At 41.9% G+C, this 22,911-nt stretch overlaps 2 protein-coding genes across 2 annotated transcripts in view; both read left to right on the top strand.

Annotated features, from left to right (window-relative positions):
• zgc:172145 (Ferritin light chain, oocyte isoform-like) overlaps nt 1-8,645 on the top strand; it is a 12,668-nt gene extending 4,023 nt beyond the window's left edge. The window contains exons 2-3 of the mRNA XM_020512698.2: nt 4,883-5,029; nt 6,680-8,645. Coding sequence (XP_020368287.1) covers nt 4,883-5,029; nt 6,680-6,979 — 447 coding nt within the window. The 3' untranslated portion in view covers nt 6,980-8,645. The remainder of the gene's footprint in view (nt 1-4,882; nt 5,030-6,679) is intronic.
• Nucleotides 8,646-11,523: 2,878 nt separating this feature from the next.
• myod1 (myogenic differentiation 1) lies at nt 11,524-13,441 on the top strand. Its single transcript, XM_020512696.2, has 3 exons — nt 11,524-12,033; nt 12,465-12,540; nt 13,051-13,441. The coding sequence occupies exons 1-3, from the start codon at nt 11,524-11,526 to the stop codon at nt 13,290-13,292; spliced, it is 828 nt and encodes a 275-aa protein (XP_020368285.1). The 3' UTR covers nt 13,293-13,441.
• Nucleotides 13,442-22,911: the final 9,470 nt, after the last annotated feature.

Here is a 22,911-nt window from a genome sequence, read left to right as displayed (position 1 = left end):
TGCTGCTTGGCCTGCTGTGTTCATCCAGCTCTACACCTTGTTATCTCTAGGGCTAAGAAAGGACAGGACCTGTTGTTGAGAAGAACTTCATCTGGAATAGAATTCAGGTCAAAAAATAATAGATGAGTTGGAGGTTAAGAAGAGTAGAAGTTCTGAGGCCTATTGAGCAAGTTATTAGAACAGTTAAGTAAGAAAATGGCATAAACAGGGTTTTAGCTGAAATTGGGGCACAACAGAATCGGACTGGACATTTCAAAGGTGGAATAAAGCAATCTGGTCACCCTTAATGTAAAATTTAAAACTCAGCTCAATATTGAGTAGATGTGGGCAAGGTAATAGCATAACGGTAATATTACTGGAATAGTGTGGTCCAGGTTAATGCTCTGGGCCATGGATTCAAATCCACCAGCTGCGGGAATCAAATTTAAATGAAGAATTCTGCAATTGAAGGCTTGTTTTAGTAATGGTGGCCGTTGAACGTATTATCAATTGTCATTGAAAACCCATCTAGTTCACTAGTGGTTTTTAGGAAAGGACATCTGCCACCTTTACTCAACCTCGCCTACATGTGACTCCAGACCAGCAGAAATGTGGTTAACTCTTAACTGTCCTCTGGCTTTATTTGTTGCCTAGCAAGTCACTCAGTTCAAGGAAAATTAGAGACAGGCAATCCATGTCAGACATCCCATGAAAGAAAAGAAACAAAAAGTTATATACAAGGTGTACAAATGATTAATTGCACCAATATTCATTATTTCACCTGTATGTCCTCACTTTATTTGGGAACAATTTTCACTACTTGTTAAGCCGTTTCGTTCTTACATTATTATTTTGGTGTGTTGCTAAGTGCTCCCAGCAACAATCACATGGTGATGTAACACCACACAGCAGCTCCCTCCCAGCATCCTCTGCACAGCTTTCCTGATCAATGCCTTTTGTGTTCATGGCTCTCATAGTGAAAGTGCATTGTGAGATTACTCTTAACTTTTATCGTGTTAAATCCATGTAATCATTACAACTCTGCGTGGAAAACACATCGCTAGTGCAAGTGGTAAAGCTTCTTAATGTAAGTGACAGAGTCAAAGTGTGATTCTCAATGTGAAATTAGTTGGAATTAAATAAAGTAAAAGTGGTAATCATGCTGTTAACAGCATTTGCCATCCTGGGTTGCCACTGCCAACCATGAATGAAATCAGTGAGAAAACCACGCCGCATTCTGCTGCATTCAACACCGAAGATAACATGGCAACACAGCAAAGCAATTTAGATAATGAAAGACAGGCTGATGATGTGGCTTGACGGTCTTCATGAGAAGATCATGCCAATCAAACTTGCCCTTATCCAGTGAAGGGTATCAATTTTTATGAAAACATCAACAAATAAGGGAGAGAGCTCTATTATAAGCCCCAGTGAAAAACAAGAAACCTTTGATGCAAGCCGTGTCCGGTTTCATCATTTTATGGCATGAAACAGCTTTAAAAATGAACAAAAACAAAGTTGCTGGAAAAGCAACGGAACGTCCGAGGAAGGGTCACCGGACCCGAAACGTTAACTCTGTTTTCTCCGTCACAGATGATGCCAGACCTGCTGAGCTTTTCCAGCAACTTTGTTTTTGTTCTTGATTTACAGCATCCGCAGTTCTTTTGGTTTTTAGCTTTAAAAATGTACCTGTACAGGGAAAACTGCACATGCTGCTGGTACATTCCCAGAGACAGATCATACAGAATGGTGACTACAACCCTGGCTGAGTTTTAATGCAGGTAAGGCAGGTCAGTGTTGGAAATGATTGCTGTAAAGAACATAAATCTCCGTTAATGAGAAGAATGCTCCTAGATTTAAGATTCTGAAAAAGCACCTTGTTCTGTTGCTGGGTAGTGATGCAAATGGCACAGGAAGCTGCTTGTTTATCACAGCAAGAACCCGGAACAATGAAACGTTATGTCAAGTCTCATCTCACTGTCGCCTGGGATCTCACTGTAAGGCATGGATGACTAGGCAGATTTTCTATGACTGGTTCATGGACTACTTTGTGCCAAGGATTGAGAAGTATCATTCCAAGGAAAATTTGACATTTAAGATTCTTCTCATTCTGGACAGTGCTCATGGCTTGAACTATGACTTCAAAATTGTGCTCCTGCTTTCGTAAATGACATCCATCATTCGATGGACCAGAATGTCACAGCAAGATCTAATGCCTCCTATGAATAGTGAAGACTTGCTGTACAGCATAAATTTGGATTTAGGGAATGATTCAGGAAAGACATTGAGCACAAGAATTATGACAAGTGCTGGTGGATCAATACAGTGTAGATAAACAGTCATGTTTTACTTTAGAAGGAACAGTGTGGCACAGTAACTCAGTGGTGTACACTACTGCCTCATAGCACCAGGGATGTGGGTTTGATCCCAGCCTTGGGGTCTGTCTGTTTGGAAGTTGCATATTCTCCCATGTCTATGTGGGTTTCCTCTCTCAGTCTAAAGATGTGCAGGTTACGAGGATTGGCCATGCTAAAAAATTACCATGTGGTTTTCAGGGATGTGCAGGTTAAATGAGTTAGCCATGATAAAAACCCCATGCAAAGTTTCAGGGGTGGGGTGCGGGGTGTTGGTCTGGGTGGGATGCTCTTCGGAGGGTTAGTACAGACTCGATGGGCTGAATGACACCATAAGGATTCTGTGATTCAAAGAGGAGTCAGAACACCATCAGCATTTGGTGAGGATTAGGGTGGAAGTGGGAAATAAACTGTAGTGTTGTCAGTTTGAAGATGCAGTTCAGAGTAAGATGCATATGGACAGGAAGACTGGACGGATTAGGAAGACCGGTATTCTCTTTTGTAACAAGGCCTAGTTTTCACCACAGCCCTTGCTAATATGTGTTGTCTCTTCTGCCTTAAATGTATAGACATCATAATCTCCAGCTTTCTCTTCAATTTCATCCACTTCATCACCTACTTAGTCTCTGAAGCCCCGTCCAGCCATGTAACCGTTCAATTATTTTTTAATCTGTCAGTTTTTATGAGCCCTTTTTTCCACTTTACCACCATTTCAGCTTCACTATCTGGATTGATTTCACTAAATCTTCTCATTGCTCCATTTTTGACCAGAATTAAAGGCCAATCTTTTCAGCAAAAATTTCCAATTAAGTCTTACCATTCATTGTTCTGTGCTTATTGCTTTACTTCATTCTCTGCTGCATTTCAAGGTATAATTTGTGCTGTTAATATTCTTAGAAGTTATTTTGATGAAATGTTGAACAAAATTCCTGTCGTACCATTTTGATGATGTGGAGGTGTCGCTGTTGCAGTGGGGTGGTCAAGGTCAGAAATCACACAACACCAGGTTGTAGTCCAACAGGTTTATTTAAAGACACAAGCTTTTGGTTTAGGTTGGTATAAAAGATTCCAGAGTACAATTCAAACAGAACGGAGTTCCTTTGGGCAACATTACTCTCTCAGTCAACCCTGCCAGAAACACGTTGCTCAATTATTAATTCCATCACCAGTTATGAGACCCTGTGTAAATGTATGCCTCACCTGCGTGCATCACAACCACTTACCACTTACAATGAAATTGTGCATGTATCACATTGCCATATAAATACAAGTCTGTCCCTTTCTCTGCACCTAGATATTCCCTGATATTTCTAATTATGTGGAGGAGAGAGAACTTGTGATGTTTAGCCACTAAGATTATCTACTAAATAGTACACCTCTACAGAGGAAGTATCCTAGTGCCGTAGCAACAAAACAAACTGCTTTCCCGGCCACCAACGACAGTGGAATGTTCTTGACTATATGTAAAATTATCTATGTTGCTCTTATTCACAAAATACTGATCAAATCGAATCAACTTATAACAGCCCTATGACCAACCTCCCAATCATCAACAAAGTGATGAGATCTTTCATCATTAGTGATATCAGTTTTATTTAAAATGTATTGTTTCATGAGCTACCCTTGGAAAAATAAACCTTTCCTGTTAACCTTATCTGTGCCCCTCATGATTTTATAAACCTCTATAAAGTCACCCCTCAACCTGCAATGCTCCAGGGAGAAAAGTCCCAGCCTATCCGGCCTCTCCTTATAACCTAAACCCTCCATTTAGGGCACACCTATTTCCAGCAAAAAATGCAAACAGCTTCCTTAACATTCAATAGCATCAACGTCTCAAAGATCCCCATCGTGAACATCTTCAGAGTCTTCGGTAGACCAGAACATCTTTAATGGGAGCAATGGAAGCAAAGGCTAAGTACTCTGCAAAAATAGCTCAATTCCTGATCCCTCAATGATTCTACACTATCTATACGGCTGTATGGAAAAATACTCACAAATCCTTGAATAGGTGCAGCTGCGCTAACATTCAAGAAGTTCAGCGCATCCAGGACACAAAGGTCCATTTGATTGTTAGAAATGTAAAAGAAATGAGCAAAGGAAGAGGAGCAGGCTATTCATACCCTTGAGCCTGTTCTGCCATACAGTTAGACCATGGCAATTTGCACTTCAGATCCAGCTGCCCACCAGGTTCCCTAATCATTGATACAATTAGCTAATAAAAATTTATCAGTCTACATTTCTAATATTTTCAAATGACCTAGCCTGTATGGCTTTCTGGAGGAAAGAACTCCAGACTGCACATACCTTGGGTCAAAGAACTATTTCTAACATTACCTGTGATATATCCAACCTCAATTTTTCTTTATTAGCAACTGGTTGATCACTTTTGTTTTCTTAGTGCTTTGACCTAGCAATGTTATAAAATAATGCAGTCAGGGATCTAATGGCACCAGGAGTTTCCACCGTCCTGGGTGCAGAAATGGACAGTGGCTGGTGATCAAGTGACCATCACTCACTCTATCTGTTTGGTGCTTCCCCTTCATTGTCAGGCAGAGATCTTTGAACAAGATGACATTGCTTTGCCCAGGGTTTCTGGCTATTTCCGGCAAGTAGCTGAAGAAGAGGAGCAGAATGCAAAAACCTTAATTGACTACCAGAAGGAGCGAGGTGGTCACTACTGCGCCAAGGACATTAAGGTATTGCCACATGTTTGACCAGCTCAGAACTGAGTCAGCAGCAGATAGGAATTTCTGACTATACCATAGCATACCATGTCAAGAAAAGTATACTTATCCAAAAGCAGTTAGATCTGATATTGATAAATCAATTGGCTAACGTGTAATATGACTTCTGATATTTACAATTATCAGAGTATCATCCAGCTCAAAATTATGTGGATGGACCTGAAAAACCTTAAATAGAACTGGAATAGTGTCAAAGAATAACTAATAAATTTGAAGTCATGCAAAAAACACAGCCAACACCAGATAGAAATCTCTTCTGAAGTGTTGCAATCACTTGTTCTAGTAACAGTTTGTGATTTTGAAAGTTGATAATATTTCCTTAAGAGAGAGATCAATAATTTATCATGCAGATGAATTTGTTGCATGAAAGTATGTTCTTATTAGCAGGTCTGGTTGCTGGTCTTTGGGTCAAATGTAGAAATGAATTACACAAATAAGCCATAGAAGAAGATGAGATATATGTTGTGGTGCTGAACCCCATCAGAAATTGTTGCCTTATTCAATCAAATGACATGCTGAAAGAACCCTACAACTTTATGGACATGGGTAGAAGATATTTTTTCAAGCATTGTGCAAACAACTACAAATATAATAAAAGCAGTACAGCTGCAGTGTGCAATGCATATTAAGGAGGCTATGATGGCTATTTTACCTAAGCTATTTAATAATTCTGAATTTCAAACTGGAAAAGGTTAAAATGATGTCAAACTGTGAGCCAAGCTCACATTCTTTATTTATTTACTTCTTCCCCCATCCAAGTGATTAAATGTTACTGTCATGTGCCGTAACAGTTCAATACCAACTGTTACTGACAAATGATGCTATCAACATTCAATGTTGAATATATTAAAACCTGTATGCACAACCATGTCTTAACTAAATTACAGTCCAATCTAGCAATGATTGCATGTCTGTGTGACAGGCCTTATGCATCCAGTCCATAAGTATTAACAAGAATGTAGGGGCATCAACAGAGGCATTTGATGTTTATATAGCATTTTCCCTGACCGCTTGACATGCCAGACTTGTTGACAACCAGTGAAGCACTTTCTGAGCATAATCACTGTTGTAATATGGTCCTGAGACATCAGCTCCCAAATATTTACGAGAGGTGAAGACCCACAAAGACACACAAAAGAAAAAAAACATATTTACGTGGTGCACTTGATAGTGCACAAGCACTTGATATCCCATAATGTTGTATAAATCAATTAACTATCATGAAATGTAATCATTGTTATAATGTAAGGAAAACAGTTGCCAATTTGTGCACAGCACAATCAATAATGTGATAATGGCCAGGTAATCTGTTTTGAGGTATTAATCAAAAAATAAATATTGCTCAGAACACAAGGAACACTTTTGAAAAAGAGTTTTGGGACCTCTGACAATGTAGCACTCCCTCAGTACCTCACTGGAACGTTAAATGTCTCCTTGGTGAATTTCAATTGAATTCATTGCAATGGTTCGCTATGCAAGATTCAAAGACGTACAAGGTGTTTTTGATTTTTTTGCAGAGGTTAGGATAGCCAATGGGAAAACTCCACCCCTGACACTTCATCTTTTTCACATGACCTTTTTGGTATTCCTTTTTCCTTGCAGAAACCCAGAACTGAGTCAGTCCAGAACATCTGTCAGGCGCTGGATCTGGCACTGCGCCAGTGGAAAACTGTGGCAACATTCTTGGAAGAATTGTGTGCACTGGGCAAAAGCTGCACAGACCCCCATACCACCAGCTTCATCAGAAAACAACTGCTTGTCCCCAAAATCCAACAAATCAAAGTGGTCAGTGATTTGATCACTAACGCTAACCGTCTGGGTTGTACAGATGAAGGGCAAGTTAGCTTTGGGGAATACCTCATTGACCGACTGCAGGAAGAGTTGGAGAGGCCACCGGCCTGAGCTGGTCATTATTTGTTTCACGTTCCACTGGCCAGATATCACACCTTTTCTATTTGCGTTGTATCAAATTCACTCTTTTAGAAAGATTCTCCCTTTTTCTAGGTTAAGAATTTAAATGCTCTTTTTAAAAGGAAAGAAGCAACTTTTTATATTGCTCCTGGAAGTAGATACATCATGGAAAATCGAATGAGTATTGTACACTCCATTTGGGTCCCAGCCAAACTGTACTTTGTACTATTTCCCAACTTTTCCATCCAGCAGTATGAGGAAGGATAGGGGACCACTTACAAAGAATATTTAGGTACAAAATTCTCAAGTTATTTTTTGAATTAATAATAAGGAATAGCTAGAGGTGAGAATATGATTTTGATTCAAATAGACCTTTTGTTTAAATGACCTTTCCTTTTACCCAATGCATTGGTTGTATTATGTTTCTCCATTATATCATTGGTTAATATCATCCTCGCTATCTCCTTAAACGGGAATTGTACTATTCGATATTTAGCTGACTAAACTGGATATTCTTTGTGGTCTTTTAAAATGACCCATTTTTCTTCCCATTCAATACGGATAAACCTCGCGACATTACGATATCAAAGAATTATTTCCATGTTTTTGCAACTACAAAACCAAGACTTTTTGTATCTGTGACTGGACCCGAAATGTTAATTCTGATTTCTCAGATGCGGCTAGACCTGCTGAATTTATGCAGCAATTTCTGTTTATGTTATCTGCAAAGCTTGTGGTCCCTTCAGTGAGCAGCCGAAGGGAACAAGCACTCATCAGCCAGTACACATGGTGCTCTAATATATATTCCGCGCTGCAGGTCACACTTCTAGTGCATTGATGCCGCTTCCTCGAGTTTGTTTCCATTTAAGTTCAGAAATTCATCCTTTGTTTACGACTTTTGATTAGAGCAGTATGGCCAAGGTATCTTTTAAGGGCTATGCAATGCTGTGGCAACACCTTTGATCATTTTCTTATCTCTAACTGTGCTGGTGTTAGGTGAAGCGGTGCCTAACGGTACCGTACTGAATGGCTTTGAGCTGTCCTGCACAAATTATATTGCAATTCAGAGCAAGGTCTTCCACGAAAAAAAGACGTTTAGTTATCCATAAGGACGGGATTTTTGACTAAGCTTTACCAGCCTGGGTGGGGTTTTTTTTGGGTGGGGGGGGATGTCAATAACCCGTCCTCCCGCCGGGACTTCTCTCTGTGCCCTAGAGAGACCGACAGTAACTTTTAATGCTGGCTCCAAAATGCACTTAAAATCTCTCGAGACTGAACCGAACATATCGTTTTATAACCGATTAAAAAGGCCAATGATTTTATGGGCAGTATATTTTCTTCTTTTGAAAGCAGAGATTTTGAAATCTATTTTCTAAATATTTTTCGTACAGCATTTTTTTTAAAAGAAAAGGATATTTTTACTGTCTTGCTTAACAATCAGTTGAAGGGCTGGTTCACTGTTGGTTCTGTAAATTGTGCTGTTTGGACCTGGTTCACAGTATATTCCGTGCTAACAATCTCTAACGTCAGTGTGCCAGTGAATGGTGTTTATTGCTGTAGGTGGGGTTGCTTTTATACTGGTGCGTTCATCTCATTGTTTCATAGTAGATTTTATAGCCATGTACCTGTGCCCAGAATCAAATAAACTGAGAAAACAGAGTGTTTTACTGCTAGCTTGTGTTGCAAAATCGTCAGGTGTCACCCTGGAGGGCGCACCTACAGCCTTTCGCCCGCATTCGGTTCAAATGTTTGATTTCAGAAATAGTCCCCGACCTCAGGCTTTGATCCCTAAACGCCCGCTACTCGCATCATTGGCGATTATAGGGAGAGCGAGCCGGTGATACCAAAGTGTGACAGTTCCAGCCCGCTCTGGGCAGTTCATTGATCCCTGTAGCCCAGCTTTCCCCAGCGCGCTGTTCCCTTCCCCGTTCGCTAAACCGGGCCTGAGGGAAAGCCGCGCTGGACTCATGTGTGGGGAAGGCTTATCGCTCCGTTCGTTCCGAAAGGTCAAAGATCTCCGCTTGACCTTTTTTTGTTTTGTGTGTAGGAAGCAGTGAAAATGTCCGGACTGTCCACGGGAAAGAAGTTAAGTAATCCTACCAGATGTCAGAAAGAGAGATCGAAATGTCCTATATTCTCAGTTCAAATCACGTTCTAGTTGACTGTCTCTGTGTGACAATTCACTGCTCTTCCCGGGAGTAGTCCTACTGCCAGAGAATAATAATCTTAGGATTAGATACGAGTGTAATTGACTGAAAAGAAAAGTTCTCTGCGTTATAAAATTGACCTCCCTTCCAAGCCGATGGATAGATTGGAGAGTGACCCAGAACCGCAGTGGGAAAGGGGAGAATTTCCAGAAAGGTTTTAAGAAAGAAGCTGAAAGTGAACGAACCGTAGAGAGTGGGGTCCGGGGTGGGGGTGGGGTTGTTGATGTGAGGCTGGCCGTCAGTGTTGGGGAGAGGGTCTGCTCTACAGATTAGAGAGAGAATTGAAGAAGCTTGTAACGACAGGACTGAGAGTGAACGAGGCTTGGAGACGAGACGCCAGGAAACAGGGGCGAAGGGAGGGAGGGAAGGGGGCAAGCAGACTTTTGGACGATCTGAAGGCCATCCAGGAGAGTCACCGAGTCTGGAGGCGGGATGAGGACCGGCTGAGGCCCTCAGTGACTGTCCCTGTGTATTGGTGCCTCGCCATCGCTGCCAGGCCTCCAGGACTGAGGGTCTGCGCTGGGACATTAGCCCACATCAGTGACCAGGCTTGAGGGCCGACTCCAAATGGCTGTGAAACCCGGCAACAGACAAGTAACAGCCAGAACCAGGGCAGCTGGTTATTAAACATAGAATTGGGTTCATTGGAAAGTAACAGCAACGATTTCATTCCAATTCCTCAGCAGACAGTTTGGTCAACGCTAACACATGGCGTCCTGAGAGAAACATTGACACAGTAACAGGACAGGGAAGGGACCTCGGCTCAGACATATATCCCTTCATTTGTCAACGAAAGAAAACCAGCAAAATATTCCCTGAAAGATGAACATTTATAATGAGTTCGCTCGTTAAGATCTAGTTCCCAGAATATGGATAAACAGTTATTCGCAATCTTAGCGTGGCCAATGCTACGTTGGGATTTTAAGCGATGTGTATAAGCAAGGTTTGTTGACACGTAGATCACTCATTGTACAGTTCGTCTATCGGATACGTCCACTTTCTGCTGTGTTGGAAGAGGAAAGATAACATACATAAAGAGGCAGAGGTCCAGTTACCTGTCAGGTTACTTGGAGCTCCTGCAGTATGTGTAGAGGGGCTGTTAATGCTGAGGCAGGTGGGTGTCTGCTTTGGGCTAAACACTCAGCTCAACGTCAATATTCTGTTGATCCTCACTTCGTACAGCAGGCTTCCTTCCCGGCCCTTCACTTCATCGTTTAGAATGCTAACAAGGTAACAAAAACAAAAATCGCCCCGGTTGATCACTTTCTAAATATCCGGTTATAAATTGGCTGCCTGGATTGCAAAGCCATTGCCAATTCTCCAGAGGAATAGAAAATACGTACTTCTGGTTTCACACAAGGCGCCAGAAAATTTCATTTTTCTAATTGAAGATTGAATGCCTAAATCTGGTATAATCTTTCGAAAAATAATTTTAAAACATGGACTTTTCATAAGGCGACAATATTGCAGCCAAGACGTAGTGTGCAAATGAACGAAAACTCTGTCTTCCGCCTATTTAGATGTGTGGGATCTTTAAACTGGAATCACTGTAGTCGAGGCAGGTGCATTGTGAAATACACAACGGGCAATGTAACCACAGAATGTGTATTTCCATTGAACGTTTCAATAATTAAAATCGGACTGCGTTGAGTGCTGCCTTGTTTAGTAAACTCGCCTAAATGTTCAAACATTTAGGCTTCCTATTACACTGAACCCAATCACACTGTTGATTTCGTTTACATCTTGAACGAAAACATGCCAAGCCTTGCCTTTTATTTTATTGCGGCGTTTTGAAACACACGCACTGGGCAAACCAGGTGTGGCAAACAACAAAGCAGAATGACTTTAAAGCAGAACAACAAACTCAATCTTTGACAAGAAAAAGCAAAACGAAAAGAAAAATAGCAAGAGATGAGCGCAAGCGGCTAACGAATTTGTATCTAATCTACGACTTGTCAGGCTGGAGAGGAGGAGAAGGGAATGGTGGTGCGGAGAGGACTCTTGTTGCTGCTCTAACAGAGTACGGACTGGCTGGAACAAACAGAACTGCGCCAATGGGAAACGGACCAGCCCCCTGTGTGTGTAGACCGCAGCGGGCAACCAGAGCTACTGATTGGTTCAGGGAGGAGCTTGGGCGTTGGGGGAATGTGCTCCACAGCCCACAAAGTTTGGAATAAAAAGGGCAAAACTTTCACTGGACACAGCACAGGTACCGAACAGTACGAGCGTGACAGCCCTAAAATCAAAATATTACGAGAGACGGGGAACTAGAAAGGTAAAGGGGGAGATCCTGTACACAAAGTTGATTAGGGATCGGGTCGTTCCAGTATGGAGATAACGGACACCTCTCTATGTTCCTTCTCATCTGCTGATGACTTCTATGATGACCCCTGTTTCTCTACTTCGGACATCCACTTCTTCGAGGATCTGGATCCCAGGTTAGTCCACGTTGGGCTGCTCAAACCCGACCAGGTGCCCACCGAGGACGAGCACATTCGAGCCCCGAGCGGGCACCACCAGGCCGGCCGCTGCTTGCTCTGGGCATGCAAGGCCTGCAAGAGGAAAACGACCAACGCCGACCGCAGGAAGGCGGCCACCATGAGGGAGAGGAGGCGCCTCAGCAAAGTGAACGAGGCGTTTGAGACCCTCAAGAGGTGTACGTCCACCAACCCGAACCAGAGGCTGCCCAAAGTGGAGATTCTCAGAAATGCCATCAGGTACATCGAGAGTTTGCAGGCGCTGCTCAGGGAGCAGGATGAGAATTATTTCACAGTCATGGATCAGTACAGTGTCGACTCAGATGCCTCCAGCCCCAGATCCAATTGTTCGGATGGAATGGTAAGACATCTGCGAAATGTAGAGATTTTTTACACAGTGTCAGACATCAGGTATGGGGCAAGGAGTAGCATTGAGCCAGGTAGCTGTTTCCATTTGCTTGTGAACGATAGATTTCGTTGCTGTAAAGTGTTTTGAAGACTTTGATGATCCACTATAGATAGACCTTGTGAAAGTAAGAATGTAGAAGTCATTGGACACTCCTTGTATGTCAAATACACGCTGGAGTGTTTTAGATATTGGATGACAGACCTTTCAGACTGCTGTCTGTGTTTTAAATCGAAACGCAAGAACGGTTTCGCTTGTTGAGTTGACTCCCACTTTTCAGGCCAGTGTAAAAAAAAACTCGACTCAGAAAGCATGAGAGTGGGGCAGACCACACCAGTTTAGAGCACTGTGACTGACTCTTTCTGGTTCTCACGTTGACTTTGTAGTTGGATTGCAGCGGGCCCACGTGTACCAGGAGAAGCAGCAATTTCGAGAACAGCTACTTCTCAGAAACGCCAAACGGTGAGTGAGTGTTCACTGGCGGGGGTGGTGGGGGTGGGGGTGGGGGGGCGGTGACGGGAGGTCATCACACCCGCAAAGGGCACAGCGGGATCCCATCCTGGGAAAGACGCTACTGAACGCAATACATCATCCCAATAAGCCCAGATGTATCGAGGTGTTTTTTTTTGCAATATTACAGTTTGTAGAGACAAATCATAAATAAAACTCTCTTAATGCGAGACTCCTGACAAGTAACGAAGATTGAAACCATTAAAATAGCTTGACTTTGAAAAATGTTTGGTTTATATTCTGTATGTACAACAATGATAGTTGTGTCTAGTATCATTCACTGATATATTTTCAGACACTTTATGGTCTTCCCTTAATCGATTGACAAGTTGTCAGCGGTTAATTCGTTTCGCTTCTTACCGAATGATATGTATGTTCCTGTAGCGCCTCAGTGCAAAAACAAAATACTGACTTTCTCTCAGCTGTCACTAACTACCTCCTGACATTGCCTGTTATGTTTAGATTCGAGAACCGGTAAAAGTTCCGTTATTTCAAGCCTGGATTGTCTCACCAACATCGTCGAAAGGATTTCCACGGATCGGCCGACCTGTCCGGTTATGATCGTCCCGGATGGGACCATGGGGAACCCATCATCTCCCCGGGAAGGTTCCACCTTGAACGATCCTACAGCCATCATCCCGTCACCGGAGAACTGCACCCGCACCGAGATTCCCAACGACAACCCAATCTACCAGGTCTTATAACGCCTCAGGATAGTCTCCACGCCCGTTTGTACCCGAGGAAAGAATTGGAGGCAACGTGAGAGGCAGCAAATCCAGAGGACGTTTCACAGCCAACAACAGCTAGTAATCCAAGAACAGACCACTTGACAAAACCTCCCGCCACAAGTACTAAAGTCTAACCAATTACATATTTCATATTTGTCTGCGTTTAGGAACAGAAATTTTTTTTTTATATTGCTTCTCCCTTTTTTGAAATGCATCCCAAGGAAAAAAATCAAAAATGTACAAAAGATAATGTGGACCACTTTTTTTGTAAAGCTTTGTGTATACTTGTAAATAAGAGTTGGTTTTTGCCAATCCGTTGAAATATTTAATGTCGCTTGTTTATAGAAATGCTTGGTTTGATGTGCCAAACTAAATTTATATATTTATATATTATCAGTGTGAATGCCAAGACTGTTTCAAGAAATCCGAAATAAAAAAAAGTATTTATAAAAAAAAAGTTCCACCTTTTCTGCACTGGTTTTAACCCTCCGGTCGGTGCCTTGCTCCTGCTAGGAAATTTAAACTGAGTTTTTGGTTTTCAATTGTGCAGAAAGAAGCGGAGATTTTACCCAGGGGGGTGTGCCTGTTCCACTGGTGTTACTTTGACTCGGAATGGGATCGTTTTGAGTTTGACTATTGTCCCCGATACACACACATACACACACACACAAACATCGCTTCAAAGTCCCAGAACATTTCAAATAAAGCAGCGCTTTAGTGCAGTGCCGAGCCGGGGTGCCGCACTGTCGGACGGGCTGACTGATATTACAAACCTTTGCCTGTTTTCGTTGAATAGAAAATCAAATTGAGTCCTCCTGGTCCACATTTAACCTTCAGATCAACACAATTCAAACGCATTGATAGTCCTTGTTTCTAACCTGTCTGCAACACAGCTTTTTTGAAATAGCTAACTAACATTCATAGACTGGGGGACGTCCTTTGGACGTGCGACTGATCATAACTGAAAATTATGTCTATTGTGTCAACTGGAAGTGACCACTGACCTCGTTTTGAAATGAACAAGACTGGTTGCGCATCTACAGTAGAGCGGAATAAACAAATACGGACAAACAAAACAATCGCCCATAGTCCAAATGTTCCTATTCCAGAAATTCTGAAGTTAAAATTCTGATCAAAATGGAATATATTACCAGGTGCTGATCCCGTTGCCTCCTACCCATTATATCATTTTTAAAAAACGCCCTTAACTCATACTCTGCACCAGTTATAAACGCTCGCTAAGTGTGAATGGAACTCCATTCCCACACCTAAAAAAACATACTCTCCAGGGACCTGGCTTAGCAGCAGGAATTCATCAAGTCCAAGGCCGCTGAAATGTGCTTTTCGAAGCCGAAAGGACGGGCTGGTGCAACGTGATCCTCAAAACATTGCGAAGGATCCCAAAATAATGGAATCCGATTATTGATCACTCTCAACTGCCGACCTCCATTAGGTCCAATGTATTTCGTCGGAATCAGAATTGCAAAGACGTGAACAAGCCAAGTGTCAGTAAAATCTCAGTTCAAGCTAAAGCAACATGTTGTTAGACGTAAGGATGTGTCTGAATGTATGTGTTTTGAGTAAATTAAAATGTAGTCCGAAATTTATGCCCTTATGTTTCGGAAACATGTCAAAAGGAGTAGAGAATGTAAATGGTTTGACTCATCTCCCAACTTTGAATGTCTTGTCATAAACCAAACCATGTGTTAACTGACTCAGCAAAAGGAGGCACATTAAACTTGGCTGCCCGTCTTCACAGCATCACAGCGAATATATAATCCCTTTAACACGCAGCGAATTTCACTTAAATCCACAAGCCATCTTAAATAACAGATGTGCTGCTTTATTTCATTGTAGCGGGATGGTCTCGAGGCTATGGGCCGAATAGATGCGGTCTGCTTATGAATTTTGTTCGTCCATTTCACCTGCATTTGAACAAATGAGAACAATGCTCGTATCTTCTACAGTACAGGCTGCAGGTCATTTATGAACCACATTAACACAGAGCAACAGAAATAGCCAGAGAGCCACTCTCACAACTGGACGGTGAATCATCATTCAAGCTTATGAAACCCCATTTAATCCTACAGTTGTGTCTAGTGATGCCACTTTGCGAGCATTATCTCACACGTTTATTTGGACAAGTTGCATTCTTTCTGCAAACTTCTTCAACACTGCCTCAGTCATTTCAGGGATGGGGTAGTGCAGTACCCATCTTGAAATGATACACATCAAATATGAGGCTTCAACAATATATTAACATCAGCTGCCTGCTACTGAAGTGCACCCAGTTGAAAGGTTTGCTCTAACAAACCCCTCACAATAATTTTATATCCACACTCAGCTTCTACACACATCAACTCCCTTCTTGCTGAGGCAGATTTCAATAGCACCAACACCACTGTTGCAACTGCTGGAAGGGCCCTTCTTCATATGAGATCTTTTATCTAATTCTACAAACACAACCTTTCTGCCTGATAAGCAGGTCTAAATGTTCATTCTATGCTTCTGTACTATTTACCACTGTTTAGAGCTGAGATCTCACCTTTATTGAAGCAAAGAAGATCTTGCTGAATTCCCTGATTAATTTTTTGATTACTATCTCTTATATTAATGATCTCTAGTCTTGGTCCTTCCAACCAGTGGAAGTTCTTTCTGTTAGTCTAATCAAATATATTTAATGCTCTTAAAAACTATTATTGGGTCAATCTCAAATTTTTTTATTTCAACATTCTTTCCTGACAGATACAACCTCACATTTCTGATATCAGCTGTGTAAATCCTTTTGTATCCTCTCCAGCACCCGACAACTTTTTACTGATAATATGTGCTACTGCCTGCAAGTGTGCTATGTGCTCCAACTTTTCATCTGGACAGGAGTTCTACAATTTTTGCACACGCAGTGAAATGCTTGAAGATTCACACAAGATATCCATTTTACTCTTGTTTCAACTCTAAGAGCCAACATTCTGGACTCTTGCTCATTTCCTCTTTCTGATCGTGGCATCTATTATCTCTGTTGAGGTCATAATGTTCAAAGAAAGTTGGGGAATTGAACCTAGATCCATGGTGGGAAAATTCACCATTTTTCCATAACCCATCACAATTTACCAGAAGTTCAAGGCAAACCCTGCATGAATGACAGAAAGGCTGGTCATGCTGCTCCTGAAGGTTTTCTGGTGGACAATCCGCAAAATGCCTTGGAATATTACCTCTATACATCTTAGCAAGACTAGGCTGAGCATTTACTCAATTTGGCCACTAGGTGGTGGTTACACTACTCACCCACAGTTTGATCAGGACCTGGCACCTTGGCAGATACTTTCAATCTATTGCAAAACGTTGCTGCAATCACATGATCTTATTTTGCAGATTGAATATCACACAAGATTTTTAAACCATGACATCATGGTTATATAATGCATATGTACTAATCCGCTTTAAAATTGTCAGATTCTCATCCTTGTAACAATTTGATTTCAAAGATCAAAAATAATTTAAGAGTATTTCCACATAATCACATTTGGGAAATGTGAAATAAAAACAGAAAGCACTGAAAATATTCAGCCAGTCAATCAACATTTGTGATGAAAGGAAGAGTTGAAGCTACAAGTTGGTCATTTTTCATCAGGCCTGGAAAATGTTGGAGATATATTAGGTTTCAAACAGCACAAAGAGAGTGAAATGGGGTAGAGGTAGAAAACAGAAAAGAACATGGGGGAAGAATGCAATTAGATTGAAGGCAACAGTGATTAAATGATAAGAGGAGTGATGATTCAAGGAAAAAAGATGGTAGACGACAAGTAAGGAATAGAACGATTGATGTAAAGAAGCTTTAAATGACACAGCAAAATTATTACCAATATCTATTGTCTGAAAAATGTAAATAGTCACTATGATCTAAATTTGTTCAACTTAATGTTGAGTCCAGCAAATTGTAAAATGTCTCATAGCAAATCTGTTATAGAGTCATACAGCACGGAAACATTCCTTTGGCCCGACTCCTCAATGTCAACCAAGTTTCCTATACTAAACCACTTCCATTTGCCTGCATTTGGCCCAAATCCCTTTAAACCTTTCCTATTCATGTACCTGTCTAAAAGTCTTTTAAATGTAGTAACTGTACCTGCATATACCAGTTCCTCTGGCATTTCATTCTGCCCTCTGTGTGAAAAATACTTGTGCTTTGACTGACTTCCTTAGAAAGGTTTAAATAGCTAAGTCCAAAGAGCTGAGAGTTGGAGTGAGATGGAGAATTAAAACCACAAATGACAGGAATCTCAGGGTCAAGCTTGCAGATTGAATGGATTGAATCACAAAGTGATTCCCTAATCTGCATTTGATCTGCCCAATTTCTTTTCATTAACTCACAGGGTATGGCTGCCAATGGTTAGGTCAGTATTCATTGCCCATCCCTAATTACCATGGAAAATCTGGTCATGGTGAGCCAATGTCTTGAGTATTAAGTTGAAAGCAAAAGCATTTAAGGAGGCCAAAGTCAGTGATAGCCCTGAAGACTGGGATAAATCATCATTTTCGACCATCAGTGAAGTTGTCACCAACAGTGCTATCAAGCGGCACCTGCTCAGCAATAACCTGCTCACTGACGCTCAGTTCAGGTTCTACCAGGGCCACTCAGCTCCTGAGCTCATTACAGCCTTCATTCAAACATAGACAGAAGCACTGAATATTAAAGGTGAGGTGATAGTGACAGACCTTGACATCAAGGCCACATGTCTCTGAGTGTAGCATCAGGGATCCCTAGCAAAACTAGAATCAATGGGTATCAGTGGTCATATTGTCTGCTGCCTGAAGTCATACCTGGCACATAGGAAGATGGTTGTGGTTGTTGAAGTTCAGTTATCTCAGCTCCAGAACATCTCCACAGGAGTTCCTCAGGGTAGTGTCCCAGGCCTAAACATCTTAGCTGCTTCATCAACAACCTCCCCTCCATCATAAGGTCAGAAATGGGCATGTTATCCAATTATTGCACAATGTTCAGCACCATTTGTGTCTTCTCAGATGTTGAAGTGGTCCATGTTCAAATGTAACACAATCTAGACAGTATTCAGGCTTGGGCTGACAAATGGCAAATAACATTCACGCAACACAAATGCCAGGCAATGACTATCTTCAATAAGAGACGATCTAACTATACCCTTTGACATTCAATAGTGTTACCTTCACTGAATGTCCCACAATCAACATCCTGGGGATAACCATTGATCAGAAACTCAACTGGACTTGCCATATAAATACAATGGTTACAAGTGCAGGTCAGAGGTTAGGAATACTGCAGCACAAGACTCATCTCCTGACTCCCTAAAGCCTGACCACCATCTACAAGGCACAACTCAGGTGTGCAATTGAATACTCCTCACTTGCCTGGATGGGTGCAGCTCCAGCAACACTCAAGATGCTTGACACAATCCAGGATAAGCAGCCCACTGATAAGCAGCACCACATCCAAATGATCCACTCCCTCCACCACTGACACTCAGTAGCAGTAGTGTGTTATCTACAAGATGCACTGCAGAAATTCACCAAAGAGCCTTCAACAGTACTTTCCAAATCTGCGATACTTCCATCTACAAGGACAAGGGCAGCAGATACATGGGAACGCCTCACCATCTGCAAGTTCCTCTCCAAGATGCTCACAACTCTGACTTGGAAATATATTGCAGTTCCTTCAGTGCCATTGGATCAAAATCCTGGAATTCCCTCACTAATGGCATTCTGGGTCAACCTGAAGCATATGGAATGCAACGGTTCAAGAAGGCTGCTCACCACCACCTTCTCAAGGACAACTTGGGATGGGCAAGAAATGAATAAATGCTGGCCAGTCAATGGTGGTCTCGTCCTACAAATGAAAGTAAAATATATTCAGAATCTGGCAAAGGAGGACTGAAAAGATAATAAAGTCAAATTAAATAAAATACAGGGGCAAACTAGTGAAGAATATAAAAACTGACAATAGAGCTCTTTAGATTTATAAAAAGAGAGAGGTTAAAGTGATAACAAGGTGTAGAGCTGGATGAACACAGCAGGCCAAGCAGCATCAGAGGAGCAGGAAAGCTGACGTTTTGGGCCTAGACCCTTCTTCAGAAAATGTGATGACAGGTTGCTGAGAAAATGAATGTGGGGAGATAGTTTTGGGGAAAAAAGAAATGGCAGATGTATTTTGCATCAGTCTTTATGGCAAAAGATATTTTGAACATCCCATTAATATTAAAGAATACAGGGGAGGAATTAAGTAACACCACCATCACTGAAGAAGTAGTATTAGATACACTAATGGGGCTAAAGGCAGATAAGTTCCCTGGCCCTAATGGCTTACATTGTAGAATCTTAAAAGTGGTAGCAATAGAGATTGTGGAGGCATTGCTTGTAATTTTCCCTAAATCACTGGTTTCTGGCAAAGAACCAGAGGATTAGAAAACTTCCAATATGATACCCTTATTCAAAAAGGGAGCGAGGTAAGAAGTGTAGGTTGGTAAAAACTATAGGTTGGTTAGCATAACACTTGTTGTTGGTGGAGCATTGGAATAAATTAGAGCAGAACATTTGGAAAATCATAATATAATCAAGCATTGCCAGCATGACCTCATGAAAGGGGCAATTGTGTCTGACAAATTAATAGAGATTTTCAACAAAGTCTTAAGCAGAATGGACAGAGGGGAACCAGTAGACATGTAGTATTTGGATGTCCAGAAAGCTTTTGACAAGGCACGTCACAAAAGGTTAAGTAGTAAGGTAAGAGCCCATGGTGTTGGAGGTAGTATATTGGTGTGGATAGAGAATTGCCTAATGAGCAGGAAACAATGGATGGGGACAACAGGTTCATTTTCAGGTTGGTGAACAATGTCAGGTGGGTTCCACAGATATCAGTGCTGAGACCACAACTGTTTGTAATATATGTTAATGACTTGGAGGAAGGAAGTGAATGTACTCGGGCCAAATTTGCAGATGACACAAAAACAGGTGGAAAGGCAAGTTGCGAGAGGGATACAGCTTGCAGAGAGATTTTGATAGGTTAAATAAATGGGCAAAAATCTGGCAAATGGAGTGTAATGTAGGAAATGTGAAGTTGTTCATTTTGGAACGGATAACAAAAGAACAGAATATTATTTAAATGGAGAAAAGCTGCAGAAAATTGCAACACAAGGGGACTTGGAGGTACTTGTACATGAAACACAGAAAGCTAGCACACAGGTGCAGCAGGTAGTCAGGAAGGCTAATGGAATGCTAGCCCCTATTTCAATGGGGTTGGAGGGAAGTCTTACTGCAACTGTACAAGGTGTTGGAGAGACAGTATCTGGGGCTCTGTGAGCAGTTTTGGTCTCCTTATTTAAAGAAAGGTGTCATTTCATTGGATGTCGTTCAGTGAAGTCTCACTAGGATGATCCCTGGTATGGAAGGACTGTCTTATCAGCAAAGATTAAACAGGTTGGGAATCTACTTAGTGAGCTTTAGAAGAATGAGAAGTGATCTCATTGGAACATATTGGATTCTTAAGGGCTTGACAGGGTAAATGCTGAGAGGATGTTTCCCCTTATGGGAGAGTCTAAGTCCAGAGGGCTCTGTATCAGAATAAAGGGGTGCCAAATTAAGACTGAAATAAGGAGGAATTTCTTCTCTAAAAGGACTGTGAGTCTTTGGAGCTCCTTGTACTGAGACCCATGGGGCCACAGTCCTTCTGTACATTTAATCATTGCATTCATAGAATCCCTACAGTGTGGAAACAGGCCATTCAGCCCATCTTGTCCACATGGAGCTTCCAAAGAGGAGCTGACCCAGCCTCACCCCCCACTCCCCTATCCCTGTAACTCTGCAATTCCTCACAGCCAATCCACCTAGCCTGCACATCCCTGATACCATGGGCAATTCACCATGGACAAACCACCTAACTGCATATCTTTGGATTGTGAGAGGGATCCAGAACACCCAGAGAAAACCCACTCAGTCACAGGGAGGATATGCAAACTCCACACAGACAGTTGCCTGAGGCTGGAATCAAACCTGGGTACCTGGTACTGTGAGGTAGCAGTGCTAACCACTGAGCCACTGTGCCACTCACAGCTGAGATAGATTTTTGATCAGTAATGGAATCAAGGATTACAGCGAAAATGCAGGAAAGTGGACATGAGGCATGTTGGATCTGCCACAATCCGATGGAATGGCCGAGCAGGCTCAAGGGACTGAATGTCTACTTTTGTTCCTATTTCGTATGGTCCTATGGTCACGGATGCTGAGCCATTACGGAATATTCCATCAGTGGCAAGTTGTTCTGGGTATAGTTGGTGGAATAGGGTTAGAATCAGATAAGAGGAGCTCCAAAAGGCTGAGGTAGGTAGTTAATGAGGTGAGTTTGGTGAAACGTGATGATCAAACTTTCTAGGTCTCACAGAGAGAAAACTTCCAGGAAGCTCGATCAAACTGACACTTAGCCAAAAATATATAATATTTATCCCTTTGTTTTAAACGATTTCACATTTCCTAGTAACTATTAGCTGTTTCCCCCAGGGATTTCCCACAGACTCTGCTGCATGAGGGATTCCACATGGTGCCGACATGCAATTCCGGTTGGTGGCAATGCAACAATATCTGGCCATTGGAATATCTGGGCCTATATACATTATATATTAACGCTTTTATGATTGCTATCAGTGGAAAGTAGGGTTGGGCTTTTGCGATGGATGTCAAATATAAACTTACAAAAGCTTGCCGTTAGAGAGTGCCTTTCATAAAATGAGATATGGCAATGTATTTTAAAGTCTAAATGGGGAAAGGCTTTGGAAATCTGAAGCACAAAGGACCTTAGGAGTCTTAATTCAGGATTCTCTTAAGGTTAACTTAAAGGTTCATTTAGCAGTTAGGAAGGCAATTGCGATATTAGCATGCATTTCAAGAGGGCAAGAAGACAAGAGCAGGATGTACTGCTCAGGCTGTACAAGGCTCTGGTTCGACTGCATTTGGAATAATGTGAACAGTTTTGGGCCTTGTATCAATGGAAGGATGTGCTGCATCAGAGGGGGTTCAGAGGAGGTACACAAGAATGATCCTGGGGATGAAGGGCTAGTCATAGAAGGAATAGATGATGACTCTGTGTCTGTACTCAGAGTTTAGAAAGATAAAGTGGGGGGAGGGGAGCTACAGAATCTGATTGAATCTTAAATATTACTGAGAGTCCTGCATAGAGTGGACATGGAGAAGATGTTTCCACTAGTAGGAGAAACTAGGGCCTGAGGGCACAGCCTCAGATTGAAGAGATGACCCTTTAGAACTGAGATGAGGAGTAATTTCTTCAGTTAATGGGTGATGAATCTGTGGAACTCATTGCCACAGATGGCTATACAAATTAAGTCATTGAGTGCATTTAAGACAGAGGTAAATAGTTTCTTGATTAGTAAGGGGATCAAAAGTTACAGGGAGAAAGCAGGAGAATGGGCTTGAAAAACATATCAGAGATAGTAGGAACTGCAGATGCTGGAGAATCCGAGACAACAAGGTGCAGAGCTGGATGAACACAGCAGGCCAAGCAGCATCATAGGAGCAGAAAGGCTGACGTTTCGGGCCTAGACCCTTCATCAGAAAA

The sequence above is a fragment of the Rhincodon typus genome, chromosome 17 (genome assembly GCF_021869965.1).
Source record: "Rhincodon typus isolate 14 chromosome 17, sRhiTyp1.1, whole genome shotgun sequence".
In the NCBI taxonomy this organism is placed as follows: Eukaryota; Metazoa; Chordata; class Chondrichthyes; order Orectolobiformes; family Rhincodontidae; genus Rhincodon; species Rhincodon typus.
The sequence above is the reverse complement of the archived record's forward strand: the minus strand, read 5'-3'. Positions and strand labels throughout refer to the sequence as shown.

Bases quoted from the DNA above. Each gene is read 5' to 3' on its own strand.
- myod1 (XM_020512696.2), top strand. From the start codon at position 11,524: ATGGAGATAACGGACACCTCTCTATGTTCCTTCTCATCTGCTGATGAC. The intron at 12,034-12,464 runs GTAAGACATCTG...TTGACTTTGTAG, and splicing joins CCAATTGTTCGGATGGAATG to TTGGATTGCAGCGGGCCCAC. The intron at 12,541-13,050 runs GTGAGTGAGTGT...TGTTATGTTTAG, and splicing joins CTTCTCAGAAACGCCAAACG to ATTCGAGAACCGGTAAAAGT.